This window comes from Stegostoma tigrinum, chromosome 4 (genome assembly GCF_030684315.1).
Source record: "Stegostoma tigrinum isolate sSteTig4 chromosome 4, sSteTig4.hap1, whole genome shotgun sequence".
NCBI classification, from domain to species: Eukaryota; Metazoa; Chordata; class Chondrichthyes; order Orectolobiformes; family Stegostomatidae; genus Stegostoma; species Stegostoma tigrinum.
This window is the reverse complement of record NC_081357.1, coordinates 94049642-94075455: the sequence shown is the minus strand read 5'-3', so window position 1 is coordinate 94075455 and position 25814 is coordinate 94049642. Positions and strand designations below refer to the sequence as shown.

The following is a 25814-nucleotide window of genomic DNA, read 5'->3' as shown; positions in this document are numbered from 1 at the left end:
TAAAGTAGTGAGAAAGAAAGACACTTGCATGGCAAGGGACTTCAATAATTAGAGGTCACAGATTTTGGGTAACGGCCAAAGAATCAAGGGAGAGGAGTTTTCTATTTTTATTAACTATTTAAAATGATAATCATCTGGAATGCATTTTCTGAAAAGGTGGTGGAAATAGATTCAAAGTGGTTTGCAAAAGTGAATTAGATAAATGCTTGAAAATTTGCAGTGCAGCTGGGCAGGGGAGTAAAAATAAAAGAGACGCAGTAGTTCTTTCAATTAGCTGGTGTCGGCGTGGCAGACCAGCCTCTATGGAAGCTAGACAATGACTTCACAATCATAGCATGAGTGTTAAAAACTGGCAGCACTATTTAAGGGAATGCAGATGTACATTAATAGCAGCCTTCTGTTTGTTGAGTTAGAATTCTTTTACATTGGAAACTAGAAAGGGAACAATTCACATTCTTTAAAGTTTAGAAACCTTTCATTTATTACTACCTGTCACAGATTAAAGCATGATCTTATGAGGGATGACAAGTTCATAAAAACAAGCCAAATAGTACCTCAGTAAGCCACTTAAGTGACCAATCTTTTGACAGATGGGATTTTACACAGGTTTAACATTGGTGTGAAGCAGGAGCTGTCAATGCTGAATGTGCATCTTGGAAAGCATGAGCGAAACTCTGGTGGTGGTGGTAGAAATACCAGAGGATGACGCGTTGGATCTAAAAATATGTGGGGTGGTACATGAGGACTAAGGGGACTCTATCCTTATTGTTATTGGGGGAGGATGTTTGAGGGCAGAAGTGCAGGAAATGGAGGCGGTGTGTTTGAGGGCATCCTTAAGTATAGAGGAAGGGAAATTCTGTTCTGGGATATCCTGGAGTAAAACAATTCATCCTGGGAGCATATGCAGCAGAATGACATTTTTACAGCAGGGTGGGTTTGAAATGGATGTCAGTGGGGAATTGGTTTCGGAGATGGAGACAGAGTAGAGATTCAGGATAGGGAGGACCAGTGTCAGAAACAATCCAGGTGATTGAGTGTGGGCTGGAAGGTATTGGCGAAGTTGATGAACTGTTTGAGCTCCTCACAGGAGCACAAAGCAGTGCTGATGCAGTCATCAATACAGCAGAGAAAGAGATAAGGGATGGTACCGGTGTAACTGTAGAAAAGGGACTGTTCCACAAATCCTACAAAAAGGCAGGCATTGCACAGGCTCATGCAGGTGCCCATAGCTACCCCTTTGGTCTGTCGGAAGCAGAAGGAATCAAAAGGAAAAACTGTTGAGGGTTAGGATCAATTCTGGCAAGCAAATTAATGTGTCAGTGATGGAGGACTCGTTGGGCCCACAGCAGAGGGCTTTTAGGTCCTCCATATGGTGGATACAGGTGTAAAAGATGCAAGTGAATTCCACACATCTGATGTCAAGCTCTTTGTCCACCACCTCCATGCCTATTTCTTTGAATGGTAATCCAACCCAACCTCTGCAGATCCCTTCCCCCTTCCTCCTGGACACACCTTCCTACCCTCCCTCGAATTCTTCATCTCACACTGCTACCGCTACATCAACCACTTGGATCTCTGCAGCATCTCACTTACTCCAACCTCCACCCATCATGGCTCCTCACCATTCAACCTGCCAACATGCATGTGTACACGTACGGCCATATAACCTTTACACCACCAAGGCCAGACACCAACTACCAACTCTGACACCTCCTCCTACCGTTCCCTCAGTCATGACTCTGCTCAGGTGTCCAAGCCATCACTTGTCAGAACATCATCAACTTCACTTAGGAGATCTCCCATCCACAGCCTCCAACCGGAGAAACAGGCAGTGCAGGATTGGGGGAACTCTCTCATTCTCAAAATCCATTAACACAACTGCCCCAGTGAATCCATTGTCTCTGCCTGCTGTTGCCCCACCAAGCTCATCTCCGACCTCAATTCCAATCTTTCCCTTTTGGCCCAGAAACTCCCTACCTACATTCGTGACACAACTCACTGCCTCCACCTTTTCCAAAACTTTCAATTCCCTGGCCCCAACACCTCATCCTCACCACGGACATACAGTCCCTGAGAAGAGCCTGACCCAAAACATCAACTTTCCTGCTCCTCTGATACTGTCTGACCTGCTGTGTTCCTCCAGCTCCACACTGTATTGACTGACTCCAACATCTGCAGTTCTCGCTATCTCCTTTATCCAAGTTTATGGATGACACAAAAATAGGTGGGAAAGCAAGTGGCAAGGATGACAGAGTGCAGAGGGATATAGTCAGGTTAAGCAAGTGGGCAAAAACCTGTTATAATGTGGGGAAATGAGAAGTTGCTGCTCTTTGGGAGGAAGATAAGATTAACTGAACATTGCTTCTTTATTAAAACAATGCAGAAAACTATGGCACAGAGGAAATTGGAAGCCCTTGTTTGTGAATCACAAAGAAAAACTAACATTCAAGCTCAGCAGTAATAGGGAGATAAATGGAGTGTTAGTCCTTATTAGAAAGGAAATGGAGTACAAAAAGAAAGAAGGTTTTGCGAACACTGTACAAAGCACAATTCGACCATAGCTGGAATATTGGGAACGGTTTTGGGCACTTTATCCAAGGAAAGACAGTGGCATTGGAGGTAGCATAGAGAAGGTTCACAAGGAGAGGTCAGGTAGATTGGGCCTGTATTCATGAGCATTTAGAAGAATGAGGCGCAATCCTATTGAAACATACAAAATTCTAACAGGACTTAGAGTTTATTTCTGCTTATGCGAGATTCTAGGACCAGAGGGCATTATCTCAGAATAAAAGAGGTTGCAGATTTATGACAGAGGTGAAGAGGAATTTCCTCTGAGGGCTTCTTTAACATAGAGGGCCGTCAAGGCTGAGCCATTAAAAGTACATTCAAAGCTGAGATCGATTTTTAGTCAGTAAGGGAATTCAGGATTGTGGGGACAAAAGCAGGAAAGTGGAGTTGATTATCAGATCAGCCATGATCTCACTGAATGGTGGAGCAGACTCAATGGACTGAATGGCCTACTCCTGCTCCCTATGTCTTAAGGTCTTATGGAGTGGAAACTATCAGAAGAGCTAATTAAACAGTTATGTCAACAGAAATAAACATGGAAGATTCTGGAAATACAAGATTTTACAGTCATGAAGAGAAGATTTTTTTTGTTCCAGATTGGGATCACAAAGCATTCATCTTAAGGTGTCTCAAAGGCTAGTTAGAAAAATTTCAGCAGTGTGAACAAAAAATTGAGTGTCAGAGATCAGAGTGGAGATTGAACTTGGACTGTTGAAGGCTTGTGCTCCAAGTGTGGTGATTAGTCCTCTTCTGAGCTCCATTTCAAATGATGATTTGGGCTCAGGAAAAAGGAACACCATGAAAAATATTGGTGCCACAAAGGAAAGGGGCTTGGCAAAAAACAGGGTGTGCTGTAAAATATATGTCACGAAAATATACAAGTCAATGAAGTGAGCAAAGAATTTGGCAGATGTAGTTTAGGACAAACAAAATAAGTGAGACAATTAGCTATTTAATATCAATGTCTAATGTAAATAAATATATTTAAATGATTTTAATATTTGATTATATCACCTGACATATGTAGCCTGTTGCCGCACATTGCCTGACCCAAAGACTAAACTTCCGTTTTTTCCTTTTGCGCAATTCCCGGTCTGTACACGTAGCAATGAAGAGTGGATCTTCATCAATTAATGGTTCATGCAGTACCTGAAATACAACAAGTTAAAGATTAGATCATACATAATCTCGCACTAACATTTTCTCAAATTATAACAAGGTTTGTTTAAAATTATGTATAAATTATTTAATCAACATGCAAAAGAATCTTCATTGAAAGCAAACTATGAATTCGAAATTCCAGTTAATATTGTATTGAAACAGCATAGGAAAACAAAACAATAAAGGTAGAATACAATTAACATCTTTTGATTACTACAGATGAGACCCATTTAAAAGAATTGGTTAATGATTTATTCCCAACAAGAAGAAAAATAAGCATCACTTGGAAAGGGGTTGGAAGCAAGTAAACTCCAAAATAATTAGTACAATAGCATTTGGGGAGACAATGCCAGGCATTTACACCAACTCCGATGTCTACTGAATTTTGAGGTAATACAAGATGGCAACCAGTTAAACAAATACTTAGAAGCTCTTGCATGGCTCAGGTCCTATTCAAGGACACACTAGCATGTTTCCTTATATAAAAAGGACAAATAATACAAGTTGGAATTAAAACTAGGATTTATGTAATACTTTAGCATAATAAACTAAAAGCATTTCATTGGTGTTTACAACACTCCTATCTATTTCAAGCATTATCGGGGCAGACGGACATAAACTCAGGTTTTAAGGAATGTCCAAAAGGAAAAAAGGTGGTGAGGTTTTAGAAAATGAATTGCAGATTATAGAGCCCAGGCAGCTGAAAACACCACCACCAATGTGATGCAGTTAAAATTCGGGATGATTTAGATGCCGGAAGTAGGGAAACACTTGGAAATGTGGGACTGAATGAAGTTACAGGGCCAGGGGAAAGAAAGGCAGTGAAGGGATTGGAAAACAAGAGGACAATTTTAAAATACAAGGTATTGTTTAACCAGGAATTAATGTAGGGAGTGAGAACGTAAAATAATGAGTGAATTGACCTTGGTGCAAGTAATAGCATGGTGCAGCTGAATTTTGGATAACTTCAAGCACAAGAGAGGTTAGAATGTGGGAGGCCAGGCAGGAGTGTATGTGGGATTAGTGGAGTCTAGATGTAACAAAGACTTGAAAGAGAGCTGCAGCAGACAAATTAGGGCATGTGATGATGAATCAGCAGACTGGTTCAACTTTGGACAGTTATCAAGTGGATGGATGGAATTGGTAACTTGTGGTCATGCTGTATGGCATAAAAGCATTTGCTGATCCTCAAAACATCAGACTGAGATGACGACATTGTGCTATCCTTCCTTAAGGTGGCTGATCATTGAGGGGTGGGGGCAGGGGTAGAAAAGGGTCCTATGATCCCGGGCATCAGATTAGCACACAAACCCATATCAACCCTTTGCCAACTGCTCACTCAAACCACTATGAACAGGACCAAATGTCATATACAAGATTCCCTGCAGAGACTGTGACAGTTTATAATGGAGACCAAAAGCAACAGCTTCAGTCTTCCGAACATTTAATATTTAGACATGGTGATCTACTGCTTTGTTTGATCTCCTGTACTGCATGTCAGGAAAGTACTGCACTTTATTCCCACAAATTCTTTCATGGGATGTGGGTATCACTGGCAAGGTCAATAATATTTTATTGCCCTTCCAGTTATCCTGAGCCAACTGAGTCAACTAGTTGCTGTGGGCTTGGAGTCACCTGTAGAAGGACCAGATAAGTATGGCAGGTTTCCTTCCCTAAAATGACATTAGTTAACCAGATTGTTGTTAAAAACCTATCAAGAGTGGTTAATTGTTTTTTTTTAATTCCAGACTTTTCATTGAATTCAAATTTTCTGATCTTCCATGTCTCAGAGAATTCATCTAGGTTCGAGATTACTAGTGTAGTGACATTACCACCATACCACCTTCCTATGGCTAGTTTCTGCCTCAACGTGTCAATATGCTCCTCCTAGTTTGTAGCTTCCCCTCTAAACTAGCAATCTGACCTGATGGTGAAGGGTATAAAAGGATCAATCAGTTCCAAATAACAACATAGCGTCACTCTTTTCTCTTGGCTTTCAAGGCCAGTTCAAACAGGTCACAGATGTTCATGAGTCTGCGCACTGACAGCAGATGGTGATGTTGTTCACATAAAAGGAGGCTTTGACCTGCAAGCCTCAACTGCCTGAAATAGTCAAGCCGCTTAGACCTACATCCTTCTGACAGACTGTGCAACACAAATACATAAGGAGAGATCGGCAGCCATGCTGGATTCCAGATTTGATGCAGAAGCTTTTAAATTCTCAACCATTGATTGAAATTGCACAACTGACATTTATGTAGAGCAGCTGGATGCAATGGTGGATTTCAAGACCCATTTTGAGAGTATGCCCCTCACATAGGAGGGATATTTTCTGTTAATAGCCTTTCCTGGTCCAAGCTGATGAGGCTGGTGTCCACCCTGGGTCCTGCACATAGGTGATCATAGCAGAGTATTACAAGGCTCTCCCACCTGGGACAGTGCAGATTTGGTCAGGATGAATCAAGACCAGAGAGCAGACCTGACCTACTTGACGATGACCATGGACAGAATTTTGCAACTTTGACTAAGCAATAAGAACAGTTACCAACTGCTAATTTCCTCTCCATCCCCAACTTGTGGATGATGGTGATAATGCCTTTCCTTGTGAATTTGGTCATGCTGCCAGTCAGAAGCAGAGTCTCATACATCATGACAGCCCACAAAGTTGAATGCAGCTCCACTGGTAAACCATCGCTTCCAAGAGTTTCACTTCTGTGAAGATTCAAGGGCCTCAGATGGCTCATCCAAATTCTCCCATGCACTAAAGAATTCCATAATAGAGGACAGGATGGCAAACTGTGTTGGTTGTGGTCATGCTCTATGGCATAAAAGCATTTACTGATCCTCAAAAACATAAGACAGATGACAATACTGAGCTCTCCTTCCTTCAGGTAGCTGATCACTGGGTTGGGGGGGGGGGGGGTGCAGGGTGGTGGTTTGAGGCTCCTATGACCCTGGGCATCAGATTAACAGACAAACCCATATCAACCCTTCAACTGCTCACTCGAATCACTAATCGACAGGACCAATGTCATATACAAGATTCCCTGCAAAGACCGTGACAAACACTACATTGGACATTCAGGAAAGAAATTAACCACACAAAAAGTGTACACAAACATCAATTGGCAAAAAGATACAACCAATACTCGCTCATCTCTATCAACATGGACAAGGAGAAACACCAATTTGATTGGGACAACACCAGGATACTGGGACAAGCAAAGCAGAGATAAGCATAGGAATTCCTAGAAGCCTAATATTCCACTAAGAAAGCCATCAATAAACACAGCTCAACCCCATATAAACTCTGTTGCAAAGGTAAACTAAATGAGGTAATCCACCTCAATGGACACCAAAGTTCAAATGACAGGCAGGAAAACACAACAGCACTTCACTGAAGTCTGCACTGATGCTACCCAGCAGGGTAATGAAACGTCTGTGGAACAACGAATGAGCTCAGTGAGCCAACCAACCACAACAGGATTTTTATAATTTATTATCTGTCATAACAATTTTTAAAAAGAGACTGCGTCAGTTTAAAAATCAGCCAAGATTGATTGCTGCATCTCCATACTAGCCTTGGTCCAACCAATCAGTACCCTATTTGTATGCTGTATAATTTTGCATTTCCTTTCTAAATTTGGGTTTTTGTGTCCTAATCCTGCTAAATGAAAAACAAAAAGAACTTCAATTTCATACCCCATTTCGGCAATGCTCAGCAGGGTAAAATTGCTTGTTTAATACTTGACTTAGAATTTGACTTGGAATTTAACACTGTAGAGGATACTGAAAAATAGTTAAAAAGAAAGTACTGCTAATGGCCACAAACAGTCAATTTACTGTGGGGGGATTAGATGTGGGGCTAATTAATGATAATAGAAAAAGCCAGTTGTAATTTGGGATGCCTCAAAAGGCACATGGAAGTAAACAGGGTAATTCAGCACACGGTGTCTGCAAAGAGAGTGCGTCAGAGATTAAGTATTGCTAATTTGGTGTACAAAGGCAAAACGATCCCATTATTTTAGTAGCTTGTGTCACTGTTCAGTACTGTTTGGGGATGAATTCGACACACTGCCAATATGCTGCCTGGCTTGCTGTAGTCATATGACTTCTACAAGATGGCATTGAGTGGGGAGAGCCATCTTGAAGCCACTTCAGTAAAAGGAGGCACTTCAGACAACACGTCACAGGCATTGAGTTCATAATATGGTGTTGTAATGAAGCGGAGATTAACTGTTGTAGAGCTGCACAGAGGCACAACTACTGATAGATGCACAGTAATCCTAAATCTGTTGTAGCTTCTTCTGAAAGACACTAAGAAAGCAACAAGGCAGAGCCCACAAGGAATTGACACAAGTCGTAGGAAAGCAAAAACATGAGCAATGAAATCAAGGGCCACATCAGCTAGTGCAATGCTTTCTACAAGCCAAGCTCTGCAAGTTAAAGAGCTGCTGATGGTGATGTGAAATCAGAAACAGACCATGGATGAATCTGGAAGTAGACCTTCTCACTCTCCCCACAGCTAATTATTTTGTCACAGTAGACCATCATTCAGACTAGTGGAGATGGACCAACTGACTACCACTGAGACTACAGAATTTCTGAAAGCACACTTCATTATTCCTTTCACTGAAATGGCTGATAATGGCCCCAAGATCAGAAATGGAAAATGTAGGTACTTTTTATAAAGGATTGGGAAATACAACTATCCTCAACCAAATGGAAAGATTGCAGTGCCAGTTAAAAACACTCAAGGAATCAAACAATTCCAGATCAGATGCATACAAAGGAATCCTCAAATGGAGAAATACACCACTGAAAGACATCCACCAGAAAGTGGTCCACTTGTGCATAGGAGCAGGAGTAGGCAGTTCAGACCGTCCAACCTGCTCTGCCATTCACTAATACTTTGGATGATGATTTGTGGCCTAACTCCATACAGTTGCCTCAAACCCAGGTCCTTCAATACTCTTACTTAATAAAAAAAAAGAGGTTTCTCAAATTTAAAATTTGACAACTGAACTAGCATTGGACGCTGGTTGAAGTACTGTATTCCAAACCTCCATTTGAAGGTTATCTAAGATTACAAAGGCATCTTGATCAATAGGGATAATGGGCTGAGGAATGGCAGATGGAGTTAAATTTGGATAAATGCAAGATATCACATTTGAGTGAAACGAACAAGGGCAGGACTTACACAGTTAATTGTATGGCCCTGGTAGTGTTGTTGAACAGAGAGAACTAGGGATTCAGGTACATAATTCGTTGAAAGTTGCATCAAAAGGTAGACAGGCTAGTTAAGGCGGCATTCAGCATGCTTGTCTTCATTGCTTAGACCTTCCAGTTATGAGAGTTGGGGTATCATGTTGAGGGTGTACAGACATTGGTGAGACAACTTTTGGAGTACCATATACAGTTCTGGTGGCCATACAGGAAGAATATAATAAAACTGGAGGTGGCTCAGAAAAGATTTTATAGGATATTGCTGGGACTGGAGGTTTTGAGTTATAAGGCTGGGACTTTTTCTATTGGAGTGGAGGTGATCGAGGGGTGATCTTATATAGTTTTACAAAATCATGAGGAGCATAGACAAGGTGAATAGCAAAGGTATCTTCCTGAGGGTGGGGAAATTCAAAGCCAGAGGACAATTTTTTTTTGTAAATGAGAGGAGAAAGATTTAAGTGACTGGAAGGGTAACTTTTTCCACACAGAGGGTGGTTTGTACGCGGAATGAACTGCCAAATGAAGTGGTAGCTGCAGGTACAGTTACAACATTTAAAAGACATTTGAACAAGCAAATGAATAGGAAAGGTTAAGAGGGATATGGCCAAATGCAGGCAGGTAGGACTAGTATAGTTTGGGAAATCTGGTTGGCACGGACAAGTTGGACCAAAAGGGTCTATTTCTGTGCTGCATGACGATGATTATGACACTGTTTTCTAACATCTCTCCTGAATGGCATGGCCCTAATTCCTAGACTATGACCCCAGTTCTAGAATCTGGAAATAATTGATCTTTATCTACTCTATCTTTCTTAACTGCAGCATAACATCTGCATTCTTACACTCCAGCCCTTTAGATATGAAGGCCGGTATTCCATTAGCCTTCTTGACTATTTTCTGCACTTGTTCATGGTATTTTAAAAAGTTATGCACCTGAATCCACAAATATCATCGGGCATGCACTGTATTTAGTTTGTGCCTAAAATACCCTGATCTATCTTTTCTTGGTCCAAAATGGATTGCAAGTGAGGTTATCTATCTGCCACAGCTTTGCCCATTTACCTGATGTATCAATAGCCTGTTGCAATTTTCCACTATCATGCTGTCTACAATGCTACCAAATTTTGTTGTCAGCATTTTCATGTCATTGTCCAAGTCATTAATGAATACGGTGAATAATTGAGGCCCCAACAGATCCCTGTGGGCCATCACTAGTCACGTCCTGCCAATTTGAGTACTTATCCATTATGCCAATGGTTTCCTGCCACTCAACCAATTTCCTATCCGTGTCAGTAATTTGTACTCAGCTCTGGGGGCTTCCACCTTAGCTATCAGTCTGTGTAGGATTTTATCAAAAGCTTTCGGCAAGATATATATATAAAAAATAATCTATCAACTTACCTCTGTCAACCACTTTTGTTACCTCTTCAAAAAGCTTTGAGGTTTGACAGCTATGACTTACTCTTCATGAATCCATGAAGACTCTTCCTGATTAACTGACATTGAGGAGATCAGTTACCCTTCCTTGATTACAAGCTCCATAAAATTTCACCATCACAAATTATATACTAACTGGTCTAATTCCACACTTTCATTTTGTTACCCTTCTTAAAAGATAGTGAAGTGACATGAGGAAATTTCCAATCCAGAGCTACAACTCCTGAATCCAGGGAATTCTGAATGGTTATGGTTAGGAGAGCACATTGCCGATGTCCTCTCTCGTTTAATACCCGTGGATGGAAATGATCAGGTCCCAGGGATTTATCACTCAGTTCCATTAATCTCACCACTATGGATTTTAATTTCAAAAATATACCTATTTATAAAATATCTTTTCATACACAGTCACTGAAACAGATCAATTCTGTATAGTAGCACATTAAGAAAACATACATTGGGGTTTGATTCTAACCAAACAAACCAAAGGTATCTCTTGCTTGTATAAGATTATATTTACATATACTTGAGGCACAGAGCAGGGGTTATTGATTAATTATTTGTGCTAATTTTACTTAGACCCTCGTCCAGTAATTTCTTTGAGACTTCCAGCAAGCTATCCTCCTTTCTGCTGTGAATACTGAAGCAAAATTGTTATTCAGCATTACTTACGTCACACCACACAAAATGACTGTTCCAGTAACAAAAGCCATTGAAGCCAGAAACAACAGACATGGGTGACAAAATCAAGTTGAAATAGCAGAAAGCCAATTTTCATTTTAGCAAGACTATCAAACATTCCCAGTCAGGGTAAAACCTACAATCTCAAGAGTCAAGCCAAGTGGGAAATTGAGACCTGTCTAGCGTAGTCTTCACCTCAGTTGTAGACATTGGAAATGAATAGCCATTATAGCTGCAGGCACACGTGCACAACTAGACTAGTATTCCTCAAACCAGGACAGCAATCAGGAATTGGGGAACTAATTTGCCAGGCCACAGTTCTGTTATCAATGCCAGAGGTCCATAGCACCTCAATTGAAATGGAACAATATTGACTGCATGACAAAATGACATGAGAATGACAGTCCCAGAGAAGGAACACACTCAGATGAAGGGCCAGTGATAATGCACATGCATACCTGCAAGATTTAAAACTGCATGCAACGAATATGCAGGAACTGACAAGAATAACAAACAGCTATTGCATGTGAAAAGTGGACTGTTAGGGATAGAAATGCATTATTGTATTAATGAACATTCTGGCTTTCTACAGTCATATGACTGCTACTGAGAAACATTGACTGCAGAGATCATGCAGCCAGTTCAATAAAGCACGCAGTACAGACAACACGGTATAATTTTAAAGACTATAAACTAAGTTATGTCAAATCAAAGACTGATTTAAATAAAACAAGGTTTGTATACTAGTTAGACCCTTCATCAGAAGTGGGGAGCAGAAGATGGTCCTGAAATAAATAGGGAGAGAGGGGAAGGTGATTGAAGATGGATAGAGGAGAAGATAGGTGGAGGGGAGACAGACAGGTCAAAGAGGTGGGGATGGAGCCAGTTAAGGTGAGTGCAGGTGGGGAGGGAGGGAGGAGTAGGTCAGTTCAGGGATGACGGACAGGTCAAAAGGGCGGGATGAGACTAGTAGGTAGGAAATGAGGCTGTGGCTTCAGGTGGGACGAGGGGATAGGAGAGAGAGAGAGAAAAAAACAGGTTAGGAATGTGGGGACGAGTTTGGTTGGTTTTGGGGTGCGGTGGCCGGGGCGGGGGGGTGTTGGAGGAGTGAGATTTTGAAGCTTGTGAAATCCACATTGATACCATTGGGCTGCAGGGTTCCCAAGCGGAGTATGAGTTGCTGTTCCTGCAACATTCAGCTGGCATTGTTGTGGCACTGCAGGAGGCCCAGGATAGACATGTCGTCTGAGGAATGGGAGGGGGAGTTGAAATGGTTCATGACTGGAAAGGTGCAGCGGTTTATCGCGAGCCGAGCATAATTGTTCTACATAGCGGTCCCCAAGCCTCCATTTGGTGTCACCAATGTACAGGAGGCCACAACTGGTACAGCGGATGCAGTATACCACATTAGCAGATGTGCAAGTGAACCTCTGCTTAATGTGGAAAGTCTTCTAGAATCCCCCTCGTCCTCACATTTCACCCCACCATCCTCTGCCACTTCCACCATGTGCAATCTAACCACAAAGACATTTTTCCCTCCCCACCCTTGTCTACGTTCCGAAGGGACCTCACTCTCCGTAACTCCCTTGTCCGCTCCACACACCCCTCCAGCCCCACCACACCCAGCACTTTTCCCTGCAACCGCAGGAACCTGTCCCCACACCTCCTCCCTCACCCCCATCCCAGGCCCCAAGACAACTTTCCACATCAAGCAGAGGTTCATCTGCACATGGTTACATGGTGGCCTCCTCTACAGTCGGGGAAACCAAGCAGAGGCTTGGGGACTGCTTTGCAGAACACCCAAGCTCGGTTTGCAATAAACAACCGCACCTCCCGGTCACAAACCATTTCAACTACCCCCTCCCATTCCGCAGATGACACACCCATCCTGGGCCTCCTGCAGTGCCACAATACCACCCAAAGGTTGGAGGAACAGCAACTCATTCCACTTGGGAACCTTGCAGCCCAATGGTATCAATGTGGATTTCACAAGCTTCAGATCTCCCCTCCCCCAACCGCACCCCAAAACCAGCCAAGCTCATCCCTGCCTCCTTAACCTGTTCTTCCTCTCACTTATCCCCTCCTCCCACCTCAAACCACACCCTCATTTCCTACCTACTGACCCCATCCTGCCCCTTGACCTGTCTGTCCTTCTTGGACTGACCTATCTCCTCCCAACCTTCCCATCTATACTCATCTTTATTGGCTCCATCCCCACCCCTTTAACTTGTCTGTCTCCTCTCCACCTATTTTCCCCTCTATCCATCTTCAATCCGCCTCGCCCTCTCTCCCTATTTCTTTCAGAACCTTCTTCCCGGTCCCCATTTCTGATGAAGGGCCTAGGCCCGAAATGTCAACTTTCCTGCTCCTGAGATGCTGCTTGGCCTGCTGTGTTCATCCAGCTCCACATCTTGTTATCATGGATTCTCCAGCATCTGCAGTTCCTATTATCTTTGTATACTGGTGGCAGTGAAAATGGCATACTACAATAGCAGCTTGTAGGAATTTGCAGAGTGAAATGCAACCCACGATAATCAAGTCTGCAAATACCTGTTAAGGAAATTCAGTTCAGTTACTAAGTCAGAAATGCAGAAATTGTATGGCAGAGAGCAGGAGAACATACATGAATATTAGGAAATATTGGCATTCAGTTGGTTTTAGAATATCATAATATTCATCAGATTGTATCAACCGCATGAAGTGGTCAAGGGGACTGCTTTGTGCTGTAAGGGTGCACATTTTCTTGAGTATTGAAGAATTGCGTTTAACCAGACAATTGGAAAATATTCTCTCATACATATCTGCCAAACTCGGGTACCAAAACAAGGCACTGCTAACCAAATACTTCCCTCAAACTTGGACAACTTACAACACATTTGAGAGAAAATAAAAGCCACTTACTCAACTTTCACCAAATCAAATACCTTTTAAAATTAATTTCCCAGTGCAGTGCAAGAACTGTAAGCTAACACAAGGAAAGGAATTTTACTTAAATAGCTGTGAACACATGATTCAATACTTTGTCTTCCAATTACTGAGTAATGCCATAGGGATCAAGTGGCAATATAATTAAATTAGTGGCACAGATGAGATAGGCTGAGCAACCGCCTTGTGAATTGTGTAACGTTAGCTGCAAGAATAGCATGTAATAAAAACCAGCAGTTTCTTTTGTTGACCAGGAGAAAACAAAGGATTGTTTGACAACACCACTTGAGAAATCAAGGCACCATTTTGTTTATTTCCTCCTCCAAGGAATTTTATTCTGGCTGCTAAGTCATACCCTACTTAAACCATCATTTCAGCTCTAAATTCACACAGGAATAGTCTTTCAAGCAAAACACTCACTTGAGAAAACTTGCATTGGAGAAAATAATATAGCATCTTTGTCGTATTGAAATATCCCAAAGCACTTAGCTAGATTATTCAGACAAAACTTGGCCTCCACCACGTAAAAGGAGGACTTAAGATAGGTGACAAAAAGTTTGGTCAAAGAGCTACATTTTGAACTGCAACTTGGAAAGGAGATGGAGACGGTGCAGAGGATACAATCTGGGGGGGTTTTGTTAGGTAAAGGCAAAGATCCAATGGCGAAAGGAAAAATATTTGGGATGCTTGTCTTGGATCACAGCATGTATCCAAGTGGTTCTTTTCAGATTTGGGTAAATATAATTAGGGGAAGGCTCGACCATGGCAATTTCCTTAAATATGAATGTTTATTAAGAATAGTGATTAAAATGGCAATAATAAATGGAAAAGAACGGCAGGGGGGGGGGGAAGCAACAAGTCTCATGTTCTTCTGCCTGTTGGTGACCTGTCAACGGATGGCTAGTCTGGAGGCTTAGGTTTGTTCCTGGCAATGTTCACAATTCTGAGCTGAGGTGAAGTCCAGTAGCCTTGGGACGAATCTCTCTCTCACTCACACATGCGGTATCACAAAACCACAAAAGATACCATAGATGAAACTGCTCGTTCGTCCACAAAACAAATTTCTTTTTAAATTGTGCTCTCTGTGGCATGTACAGGAATGTCCACAGAATTCATCCAAGGTCATGCAACCTGTCAAATATCAACAATTTTCGCCCTTCAGTCCATCCTATACAATTTATCTTCTCATGCAGCTGTCGAACATCATTAACTTTTAGTCCTTCAGCCTATCCTATATAATGCTAAGGTTAGAACTGAAGGACCATAGTGACCTTGGGAGGATATGGGACATCAGTTATAGGAAGGGCCACGGCTATAGTGGAACGAGAAGACAGTTATAAAATTTTCAAATTGGTAGCCAGATCTGCTTATCTTCCAATACATGGATGAGCGAACAGGACGTGATGCAGGTCAAGCTATGATCAACATTTTGGATGAGTTGAGGTTTATGTAAGCAGCTTTTGCTGGAAACACCGTTCTTCGCAACAAAGTCATAAAATCGAAAAAAAAAGTAAAAATCTGGAGAAACTGCATTTTCAGACACTTATCAGGTAATGATTTAGAAATGTTCATAATTCACAATATGTCTACCAGCTTAAACCAGAAATTGCAGTTCATAAGATCTGTCTACACTACAAAGTACTGTAAATTGCTGATATACACAATTTTAAAGGGAATTAGTAATATAAAAACTGCATAAACAGTTAATGCTTTTAGTGAGCTTAAAAATGTACAGCTTAGGAGGTATAATCCATATGGCAGTCACGTTTTCTCCTCCATTCAATAGCACCCGATAGTGGCCACGACTCTCCATTTCCACCTAACCCTGATAGGCATTAACTCCCTTTTGGTCAATTGTATTCTTAAGTACAGGTGGATAAAGACCAAGTTGTCATTTGGGTGGCAATTGAATCAGCAGCAAATCAAGAATTTGTGCAAAGCTTCAGGAAGTCACTGTTGAGTGTACGATATGTAATGGTGAGTAAACACTTATGGATTTTAGAAAATACAGAATGACTTCACTGGTTTCCCATTCCTGGGATTTGTCCAAAGTGATGGTTAGAGACAATTTCTACTTAGACAAAGAAGAGGAGGTTCTTAGAGGCTACTGCAAAAAGCAGAGTTGGATTGAAGTGGGTAGATGCCATTAAAGATCACAAGACAGAAAACACTAATATTAAAGACAGTCGAACAATTGAAAACACAAACCAGCTACAAGTGGGTTTGCAAAGGGAAGATGATCCTTCAGAAGGTCCTGCAGATAGTTCCGCTAAGAGGATGGATAAGCGACCAAATAATTAGCATAAATCAGACCAAAATCTCCAAAACACTCTTCAAATTTGACTCAGACTATGGTTCCTATTCTAAAGGGAAGTTGTGTTAGTGGTAATGTCACTAAATTAGTAAGCTTAGACTAATGCTGGGAGAGCATGTGTTTGAAATGCCACCATTGCTGTTGAAGGAATTTAGATATATCAGTCAATTAAATTTTAAAAAAAAGGTAGAATCTATAATGGTGACCATGAAACTATCATTTGACTGTTGCAGAAAATCTAACTGCTTCACTCATGAATTATAAGGAAGGCAATGTGCCATCCTGATCTAGTCTGCCCTAGATGATTCCAAACACACAGCAATGTGTGACTCTTAATTTGCTGCAAACAACTTAGCTCATTGGTAATTAGGGATAGACAACAAATGTTAGCCTTGCCAGCAATGCTTGCATCTCATGGAAAGTGATAGCTTCCTCACTTACCACAAACACTCCCTAGTTCCTTCTGGATTCTAGAAGTAACAACAATTTTGTTTTTCAGCTCAAATTCAATAATTAAAATCAATTGAAAAAATCTCATGCCTCAGTCATTTTAATGTATCCCAGAAGCTGCAAATCAATGGTCAACTATTATATGCAATTGTGCCTACCCTTTCAAAAGTACAAGGCAAGCACATAAATGCACAGTGTTCATTCTTGTTCCGAGAGAATGAAGCTAAGTACTGCATTAGAGTCAAGGGCAAAATATTCTAAAGGTATGTAATATCAGCAAGCCTTGCACAGGAAAATCTTAGCTCGAATGTGGCCTTTCCATCGACTTCAGAGAATAAGACCATATGTTAACTGAATGGCAGACAGGGTCCGTCCAGAGGCTCAACGTAAATATCTGGCCACTTATCTCAATGAATGGAAAACTTCAGTTCGATTTTTCAAATGAGTAGCCAGAAGACTCTACAGCCCTCTCTGTGCATTGGGAGAGCCCCCATTCCAATGTTTATCCAACAGATATGAAAATAAACAGAAGGAAAAACTTTTCTAAAAAGAGGGGCTTTCCAAAGTTAAATGTCAAAGTGTAAACCATCAAATTTTAATTCTTCCCTAGCAGCATCTGCTTGGCAGGAATACAACTCATACCAATGTATTCTTTAGTTTCTCAGCATCAAAAAACAAACACTGGTGGGTTCAGTGACTGTGTCAATCCCAACCAAGTTCAGATATTTTTTAAAGAAGTTAAACTGCTCCAGTTAAAAAAAAGTAATCAAAGCTAACCTGCCAATCAGGCAACAACCGTAGAGACAGAACATAGCTGATATTTCAGCCGATTATCTTTTGACTGAAATGGAAAATATTCAAGATTTAACTTTTTAAATTAAATAGAGGCAGGCAAAAATGGCCTGAGAAACAGAGGAAAGAACAAATGGTAAAGGCAATAGGGTGGAAAGCAAAAGTGACAGTAGTGAATGAGAAATCAATGTTTACAATTTTTCCACATCAAACCATCAATTCAATCATGACCGACATCTGTCCAAACAAAGAAAACAAACAAACAAACTCATCATCTGATGCCGAGTTCAGAATATAAAGTATCTAATTAAAAAGAGTGAACCACCGTCCCTGGGACTTCATTGAAGCAGTGTAGGAGATCAAGGGCAGGAATGTCAGAGTGGGAGCAGGACTGGAAATTAAAATAACCACCAATCACAAGTCCAGGGTCACATTTGTGGACTGAAAGATAACATGCAGCACAGTAAGCACCTATTTTGGTGTTTTCTCTTCCTTCCCCTGAGGAAAACAAATTACATACATAAATCTGTACTGGATTCTACATTCAAAGAACAGGGCATACCAATTCACCAAGCCACTTGGAAGGAAGCTGGTGAAAGCACAAGATTGAATCCCCAGCATTTACACAAGAATGTACTGTAGGAATAATGTGTGTTGAAGCCAAGCAAGAATCAGCGCCTTCAGAACACTTAAAGGGTGAGGAGAGGGAAAGAGGCATTTGGCAATGCTGAAACAGAAGGATGCTGCCTTGAATGTGAGATGGAAGGCAAGGACACTTAACCCTGTGTTTTTTGGCAGGAAATGCAAAATATTGCAAATAAAACAAACTCCAAGGCCTATCAAACAGAGGAGGGTTACCTCAGTTGAAGGAAAAAGACCTCTCAAAAAGTACCAGTGCAGAGGCAGCATGGTCAGAGCAGTTGCAATGGAAACAAAGAAACAGAATAGAATCTCTGATGAAGGGTCTAGGCCCAAAATGTCAGCTTTTGTGCTCCCGAGATGCTGCTGGGTCTGCTGTGTTCATCCAGCCTCACATTTTATTATCTTGGATTCTCCAGCATCTGCAGTTCCCATTATCACTAACAGAATAGAATAAACTGGAATACAGGTACTTCAATAGACTAATACTAACTATTGGTTGATATCTTAATGCTTGGGAATAAGCTAAGGAAGTTAAGGAAGGAAGAGGGATTGATAGTAGACCAGTAGAAGGTGAAGAAGGGGTTGAGACTAAAGAAAAAAAAAATCAGCTGTGGGAAACAGCAAGAAGCTGCACCAGTGTTTTTAAATTTTAAAAAAGGTAAAATGACTCAAATAGACCTTGAACAAAGAATGTTTGTGCCCCTCAAAAAGGTAAACAATCCATACACTTTCCTATCATTGAAACCTATCATTTGGAGGAAGTGAAGGGAATTAGAGGTTTTTCAATGCAACAAGAATTTCCATCATAATGTCATATTCATTCCTACCTTCTATCTTACAGATCCTCATTTTGTCCTTAGGCTCTGAATCAGTTAATGAGTTGATTTTTTATATTTTTAGTATTTCTATAGAGAAAGCCTGAATTTTAAACAGTTAAATCTTCCTTTTTCAGGTTATAGTGTTTGGACTGCTGAGCACTTCCTTCTTTCAATTTTCCAAAATTCACAGTATTTCAGAGTTACACAAAATGGAAACAGAGCTTTTGGTCCAACTTACCCATGCCAGGTATCCCACTCTGACCTTGCCTCATTTGCCAGCCTATATCCCTCCAAACTTTTCCTATTCATGTATTCATCTGAACACCTTTTAAAATGTTGTAATTATACCAGAGTCTACCACCACCTGTGGCAGCTCATTCCACACATGCAACACCCTTTGTATGAAAAAGTTGCCCACAGATTCCTTTTTAATCTTTCCCTTCTCACTTTAAACCTATGCCTGTAGCTTGTACGCACCTACCGGGGCGGGGGGGGGGGGCAGCGGCAGGAGCTTGTCTATTCACCCTATCCATGTCCCTCATTATTTTATGAACCTCCAAGGTCACCCTTCAGCCTCCTACACTTCCCAGAAAAATGCTCCAGCCTCATCACCCTCTCCCAATAGATCACATCCTCCAAACCCAGCAACGTACTTGTAAATCTTTCCTGAACACTTTCAAGTTTAGAACCAATCCTACAGCAGGGAGACCAGAATTGAACAGTATTCTAATTTACTTTTACTGGCTCTCAGAATTTTTTTTTTTTTTAAGAAATTGCTTAATGGGATGTGGGCATTACTGGCTAGGCTAGCATTTATTACTCATCCCCAGTTCCTGCAAGGTGGTGTGGTGAGTTGCCTTCTTGAAGAATTGCATGTCCATTTGGCATTGGTACATCCAAAACTCCATTGGGGAAGATATTCCATGATTTTGACTCAGCAACAAAGGAACAGTGATACTACCAAGTCATGTAAGGGAATGGCTTGGAGAAGAACTTGTATATGCCAGTTTTCTTAGTTTTTACGTTCTGCGGTGCACCTTGTAGATGATACAGATGGTTGCTACTGAGCACCACTGGTGGAGGGACTGAACATTTGTTCAGTGAGAAGGGAAAGATTTGTGGCAATGAAGCAGGCTGCTTTGTGTTGGATGTTGCAAGCATCTTGAGTATTGCTGGAGCTGCACTCAGCCAGGCAACAGTAATCCAACTTACTCCTGACTTGCGCCTTGCAGATGGCAGATAGGCTTTAGGAAATCAGGAAATATGAGTTGTTTGCTGCAAGATTCTTGCCCTCTAACCTGTTCTTGTAGCCACAGTATTTTATGACTGATCTTGTACAGTTTCTAGTTCTGGACGGAAGCTAAATAGTGATAGTGGGGGATTCACCAATGCTAAAACCACCAAAACTAAAAAGGCGTGACGGCTTTATCACAGAACAAAAAGTTGATGATGAATAGCTAAAGCCACTGCCTAGACAGATCTCTTATTCTGCTCATCCCATTTAATAGTTTCTCAATCTTAACTGAGAGAGTACATAGTCACTCACTATGTTCCCAAAGACAAGCCAAATATCATGATATTCTCCTCAAAGGCCGAATCAAGCTACAGCCTCCATAATCTTTGCTCATAACTTCATTGTTTCCTCTATTTTAACGTCGCTGACAAATACAGCAAGTTAATAATTCAGCTGCCATCCAGATATAGTAGTATGTAGATTAACACAAGCATTCAAGCAATGACCCCCAAAAAAGTGCATTACTGCCTTATCCCTCAATCTTTTCTCTCAGGTCCAGACCCAGTTCCTAATCTGGCTCTCAATTTTAATATTACTGTTTCATTATAAACTCAAATGTTTCTAAAATCAGAAGCCAGAATACTTTGGGAAGTTCCTATATTTTATTAAATATGTTATCAAAATTAATAAAGCAAAATCACACTCAAAATCCATATCCAAATCCAAATGTAGCTGAAAATTCCCATTTTCATTTCCAAATGCATCGATAATACAAAAGACAGACGAATTCCAGTTTCTAACTTACAACATAGCCAGACACAGTTTATCAGGGAAAATGGGAACTGCAGATGCTGGAGAATCAGAGATAACAAAGTGTGGAACTGGATGAACATAGCAGGAGAAGGGTCTAGGCCCGAAACATCAGCTTTTGTGCTCCTAAGATGCTGCTTGGCCTGCTGTGTGCATCCAGCTCCACACTTTGTCATGTCTGTGCCTAGGTTGTGTTTGGTCTGAAGTGCACAATATTTTTCTTTCTGATATTTGATCTATTTATGCCACTGTTTCCAATGCAGTGTGATTCAATTCCCCTTACAGCTGAGGTCATTATGAAAGTCTCCACCTTAGCAACCTCCCCTCTCACCTCAGGTGTGGTGATCCTCAGGTTAAACTCACCAATCATCTCTCTCTAGTGACAGAAGCATTACAGTCCTCTGGGACTATGGCAACGTTATTGCTTCAATAAGTGACCAGACTGAACAGTACTCATTTAAAACACACTAGCATTATAAATTCACTTTTAAGTGGAAGTGGTTTGGCAATACACAATTAATGATGGCACTATACAGAATAAATCTTCAACCAGGTCTGCTCGAAAGCAGGAATTTGGGAGTACTTTCATTCAACAAACAGGAGGAGGTATTTGCAGAGTCTGAATTCTACTCCCAACTTCTCACCAAAATTCAGTTTCTACCAAAGGCAGTGAATCTTGGAGATATGTCTAGCTGAGTTGGTGGACATATATTGCCTTGTCTGATTTTTACTTGCAATGGGAATGTCTGGCAGAGCTGCAAGACTTCAAGGCCAACTCAGACATGCATTACAGTAAACCCGACAGACTGGAAAAGACATTCTTGATGAGCCTCATCAACAAAATGTTCATCATCATTCTTAAAATGACAGGACCAAATTCTTACCCACAGAATCTGCCACTCAGCTGGACTATAGAGCAGCTATGGAAAGCCAGCTTTAAGAAAAATAAGCATTTGTTCAATATGTGTAAGAGCAATGGGAACTTCACTGAGACACATACAATAGGGAACATATTCACAGCTCACTACTAGCACATTGTGCACATGGCTGCACAGAGCAGGCAGATAGATAGACAGAAACAAAAAGGGGACATTTCACATGAGCGTGCGAGAGGTTTAGCAAGGGAATTCCAGAGCAAAGGCATGGCTGTAGAAATGGGAGCATTGGGACTACAAAATGCATTGACACTAGGATTCAGGCTAATGGAATTGTATACATGCACTGAGAAGCTACAAATGACAAAGAAATAGATAGGTTAATGGAGTTAGAGAAAGGCAGGAAGAATGCTCATATGAAACATGAAAACCATACTATAACAGTTAAACAGAGATAATAAAATGTGAGGCTGGATGAACACAGCAGGCCAAGCAGCATCTCAGGAGCACAAAAGCTGACGTTTCGGGCCTAGACCCTTCAGAGAGCAGCAGTTAAACAGCCTGTTTTTGAGCTGTGCGCTCCATTGAATGCTCCCTAATTCAGCTCAAACTGATTAGCCTCAGTACACTGCTACAATACCACCATCTCACTTTCCATACACACCAGCATGACAAATTAGAAGAATTGATGTTACATGGTGGGTTTAAAGTCCCTGAAAGGACAGTACAAATGGAGTGGATACATGAATTATTGCATAGAGTCAAAACAGATTTTGAACATTCAATATTGCCAAGAAAATCTGGAGATTTTAAAAGTCATAGTTGAATGTGAATAAAAAATACATTGAGGAAGAGAGCGATGATGGTGGTTTAATTTTAAAAAAGAAAGATGGGTGTAATTTTCACTTTAGGCTGTGAATTGACAGAGCAGATTGCTTGCCCACTATTTACCCCTCACTGATTTTAAAAAAGAATGAAAATTGGATACAGAATGATCTGCCAGCTTACCACTTATGTTGCGCTGAAAATGGTAGTTTCCCCTTGATGGTTGTCACTGAAAGTAAAATATAATACATGCACAAATTTTTAAATTGGGGAAATGACAGCTTAGTGGTATTATTGCTCATTAATAGTTCAGAGACCCAGGTAACGTACTGCGGACCTGGTTCAAATCCTGTCATAGCAAATGGTAGAATTTAGTTCAATTTTTTAAAACCTGGAATTAAGGGTCTAACAATGACCATGAAACTGTCAATTATCAGAAAAACCTCTCTGGTTCACTAATGTTCAGTAGGGAAGGAAATCTGGTCTACGTGTGACTACAGATGGACAGCAATGTGCTTGACTCTTAACTGCTCTCTGGACAATAAATGCTGGTCTAGCCAGTGTTGCCCACATTCTGTGAATGAATTTAAAAAAAACAAACTGCACAGCCTTTTGTGAAAAATTAAGTCTAGAAAGATAAATGACAGACTTTCCAAATTCTTCACACGTTCTTGCCACCTGCTTCAGATGGATATACCCATACTGACTACAGCACCAAAATAACGTACCTTTTAGTCACAAAAAAGATGGAACTACTCATGCTTTTAAATATAAAAGCATCTTCAAAGTACAAGTGAATGCAACAAAAACAGTTAGTCATTTTCCCTTCCTTTTGGTAGTAATGGAATGGGGGAGAACTTCCCACCCTCAAAGGCTTTCTGAAGATCAGTCTGGGGGAAATTGAGTCTTCAATAATCAGTTAGATTTCAGACAAAACGGTTCAGTCCAAAATGCTGCATAAGTCACACCACAACTTGATGGGCTTTTGACTTTTCTTTGTTGTGGTATACTGAAATCATGTCATAATGCTGAATTATCTAAAGTGAGGTCAACTACTTTAACGACGTGTGTATACGGTGCACAAATTTTGAATTCTTTATTATTTATTCTGAGAGATTGCAAACAAATTGCTTCTCTGTCTTGATTAAAACAGGATTAAATTTTATTTATTTTGTTAGTGACTATCATTAAGGTAAGTTACTCTTAAATCAGCATTTCTAACTTTTTGCTTCAGTTCTGGTTAGTGAAACCAAGACCCACATCAACAATGTCATCATTCTCAAGCATATGATTCAAATCAAGCATAAACGTCAGACATGGTCCCATGACATTGCCTTGACAACCTTCTACAAGGATGTCTCAAATACCACCATCACACTGTTTTCTTGCACAAAGCCATCACTTACTATCTCCAACCTTTGTAGGAAGATGGAATGTTCAGCAATTTTTTGCCCACTACACCATGGAGATGGATTGTTCCCCCCATTTAGAATGAGAAAAGGGAGATTATAAAACAATACAAACAAGTAACAACAGGAGGCCACTTGATGCTGGTTTTTCCACATTATAAAAAGGTGGTTAGTCTAGGCAGTCATAATAAAAGTTCACCTGAAAACTAATCCTACAATGACTGCTTGGAAAGAAAAGCCCCATATTCATCTGCAATATCATAAAAAGAGAAAGAAAACAAAATACTTAATTAGCTCAAGAAAGCTACAAGCAATGTCCATCATAACAGAGATTTCTAAGGAGCTTAACAGTGTAGATGCAGAAAGGTAGTTTCCCTTGAGTGTGTCTAGGACTGGGGGAAATGCCAAATTTCTAAAACTTACTCTAGAATGAGGAAGCAGGTTAAGGTTACCAATGTCTGTAAACAATGTATCCTTGTTATACAATAATCTTTCCATACTGAAATGTCAAACCAGCCAGCCACACCGTCATAAAAGATTTGTATTTCCATAGTTTTTACAACATCACAAAGCACTTCACAGCCAATTAGGTAATTTTGAAGCGTACAAAATGATATAATGTAAGTCACAGGCCAACTAGCAAGGCCTACAAACAGTAATGTGAAAAGAATTGGTGTTACACCCAATCTACATGTGATACCTCTGCAATGGGCCAAGCCAGCCTAGAGGCTAGACCTAGAGGCATTTAAATGTCAGTGGGTAAGGCTGGCTACATCTGCAGCATATACGCACACATAATTGCTTGAGCACGGGACCGCAAACATGTCCACATAGCAGCTGTTGGCTCTCATCACGTACTAATCTGCTTGAGCATCTCCATCAACCTGGCCCCAAATCTGCAGAGGCAGAAAAACGCTCCCTCAGGAGAGTCAATATTGCTGGACTCTGAGAAGAAAGACCTACTCAGATTGTGCCTCTTAGGCAACACGGCAGTAACTAACATCGCAGCACTGTAGAGTGCCCACACCTTCTTATCTACCCTAAAAGCTACCACAGTCAGCACCAGCGTGGAGATGCTCAGCCTCTTGAGCAGGAAATACCAAAACTGATTCAACAAGAATGACCAGAAGATCCAGGATCCCCTAGATCACAGATGTAATGCGTTCCTCAACTGACAGTTGAACCAGTTCTTGAGTACCATGAAACAAGTCTACAGGCAAATGAAGGCCAAGGTGCAACAAAGAACCTGTTACCTAAAGAATAAATGGCAGATGGAAAGAGAGCAGGAGATTCAGCGACTCACCGCTGTAGGATTCAGCAAAGGTCCCCATCATCTAAAATACTGGACAAGACCTTAGACTTTTCTATTATCTAAAATACTGGATAAAAGCCTGAGCTCAAGCTGCAACAAGTACACAGAGCCAGAATAACTTCAGTCTGGGACTACTGTTCAACCTGGAATTTCAAACTACACCTCCACTCCAAGACAGCAATCAACCAAACCTAACACTATAGATTGAAACTAACTTTTACACATTGGGCTAACTAACACAGACACTTTGGAACCAATACAGATACCTAACATTCAATCTCAAATTAATACTCATTCACAGAGCTATCAGGGATCAATCAAGAATCCATTTGCACT

The 25814-nt window shown here is 40.9% G+C and overlaps 1 protein-coding gene across 1 annotated transcript in view; it reads right to left on the bottom strand.

Moving 5' to 3' along the window:
- pgbd5 (piggyBac transposable element derived 5) overlaps positions 1 to 25814 on the bottom strand; it is a 61595-nt gene that overhangs the window by 10728 nt on the left and 25053 nt on the right. The window contains exon 3 of the mRNA XM_048531961.2: positions 3583 to 3717. Coding sequence (XP_048387918.1) covers positions 3583 to 3717 — 135 coding nt within the window. The remainder of the gene's footprint in view (positions 1 to 3582; positions 3718 to 25814) is intronic.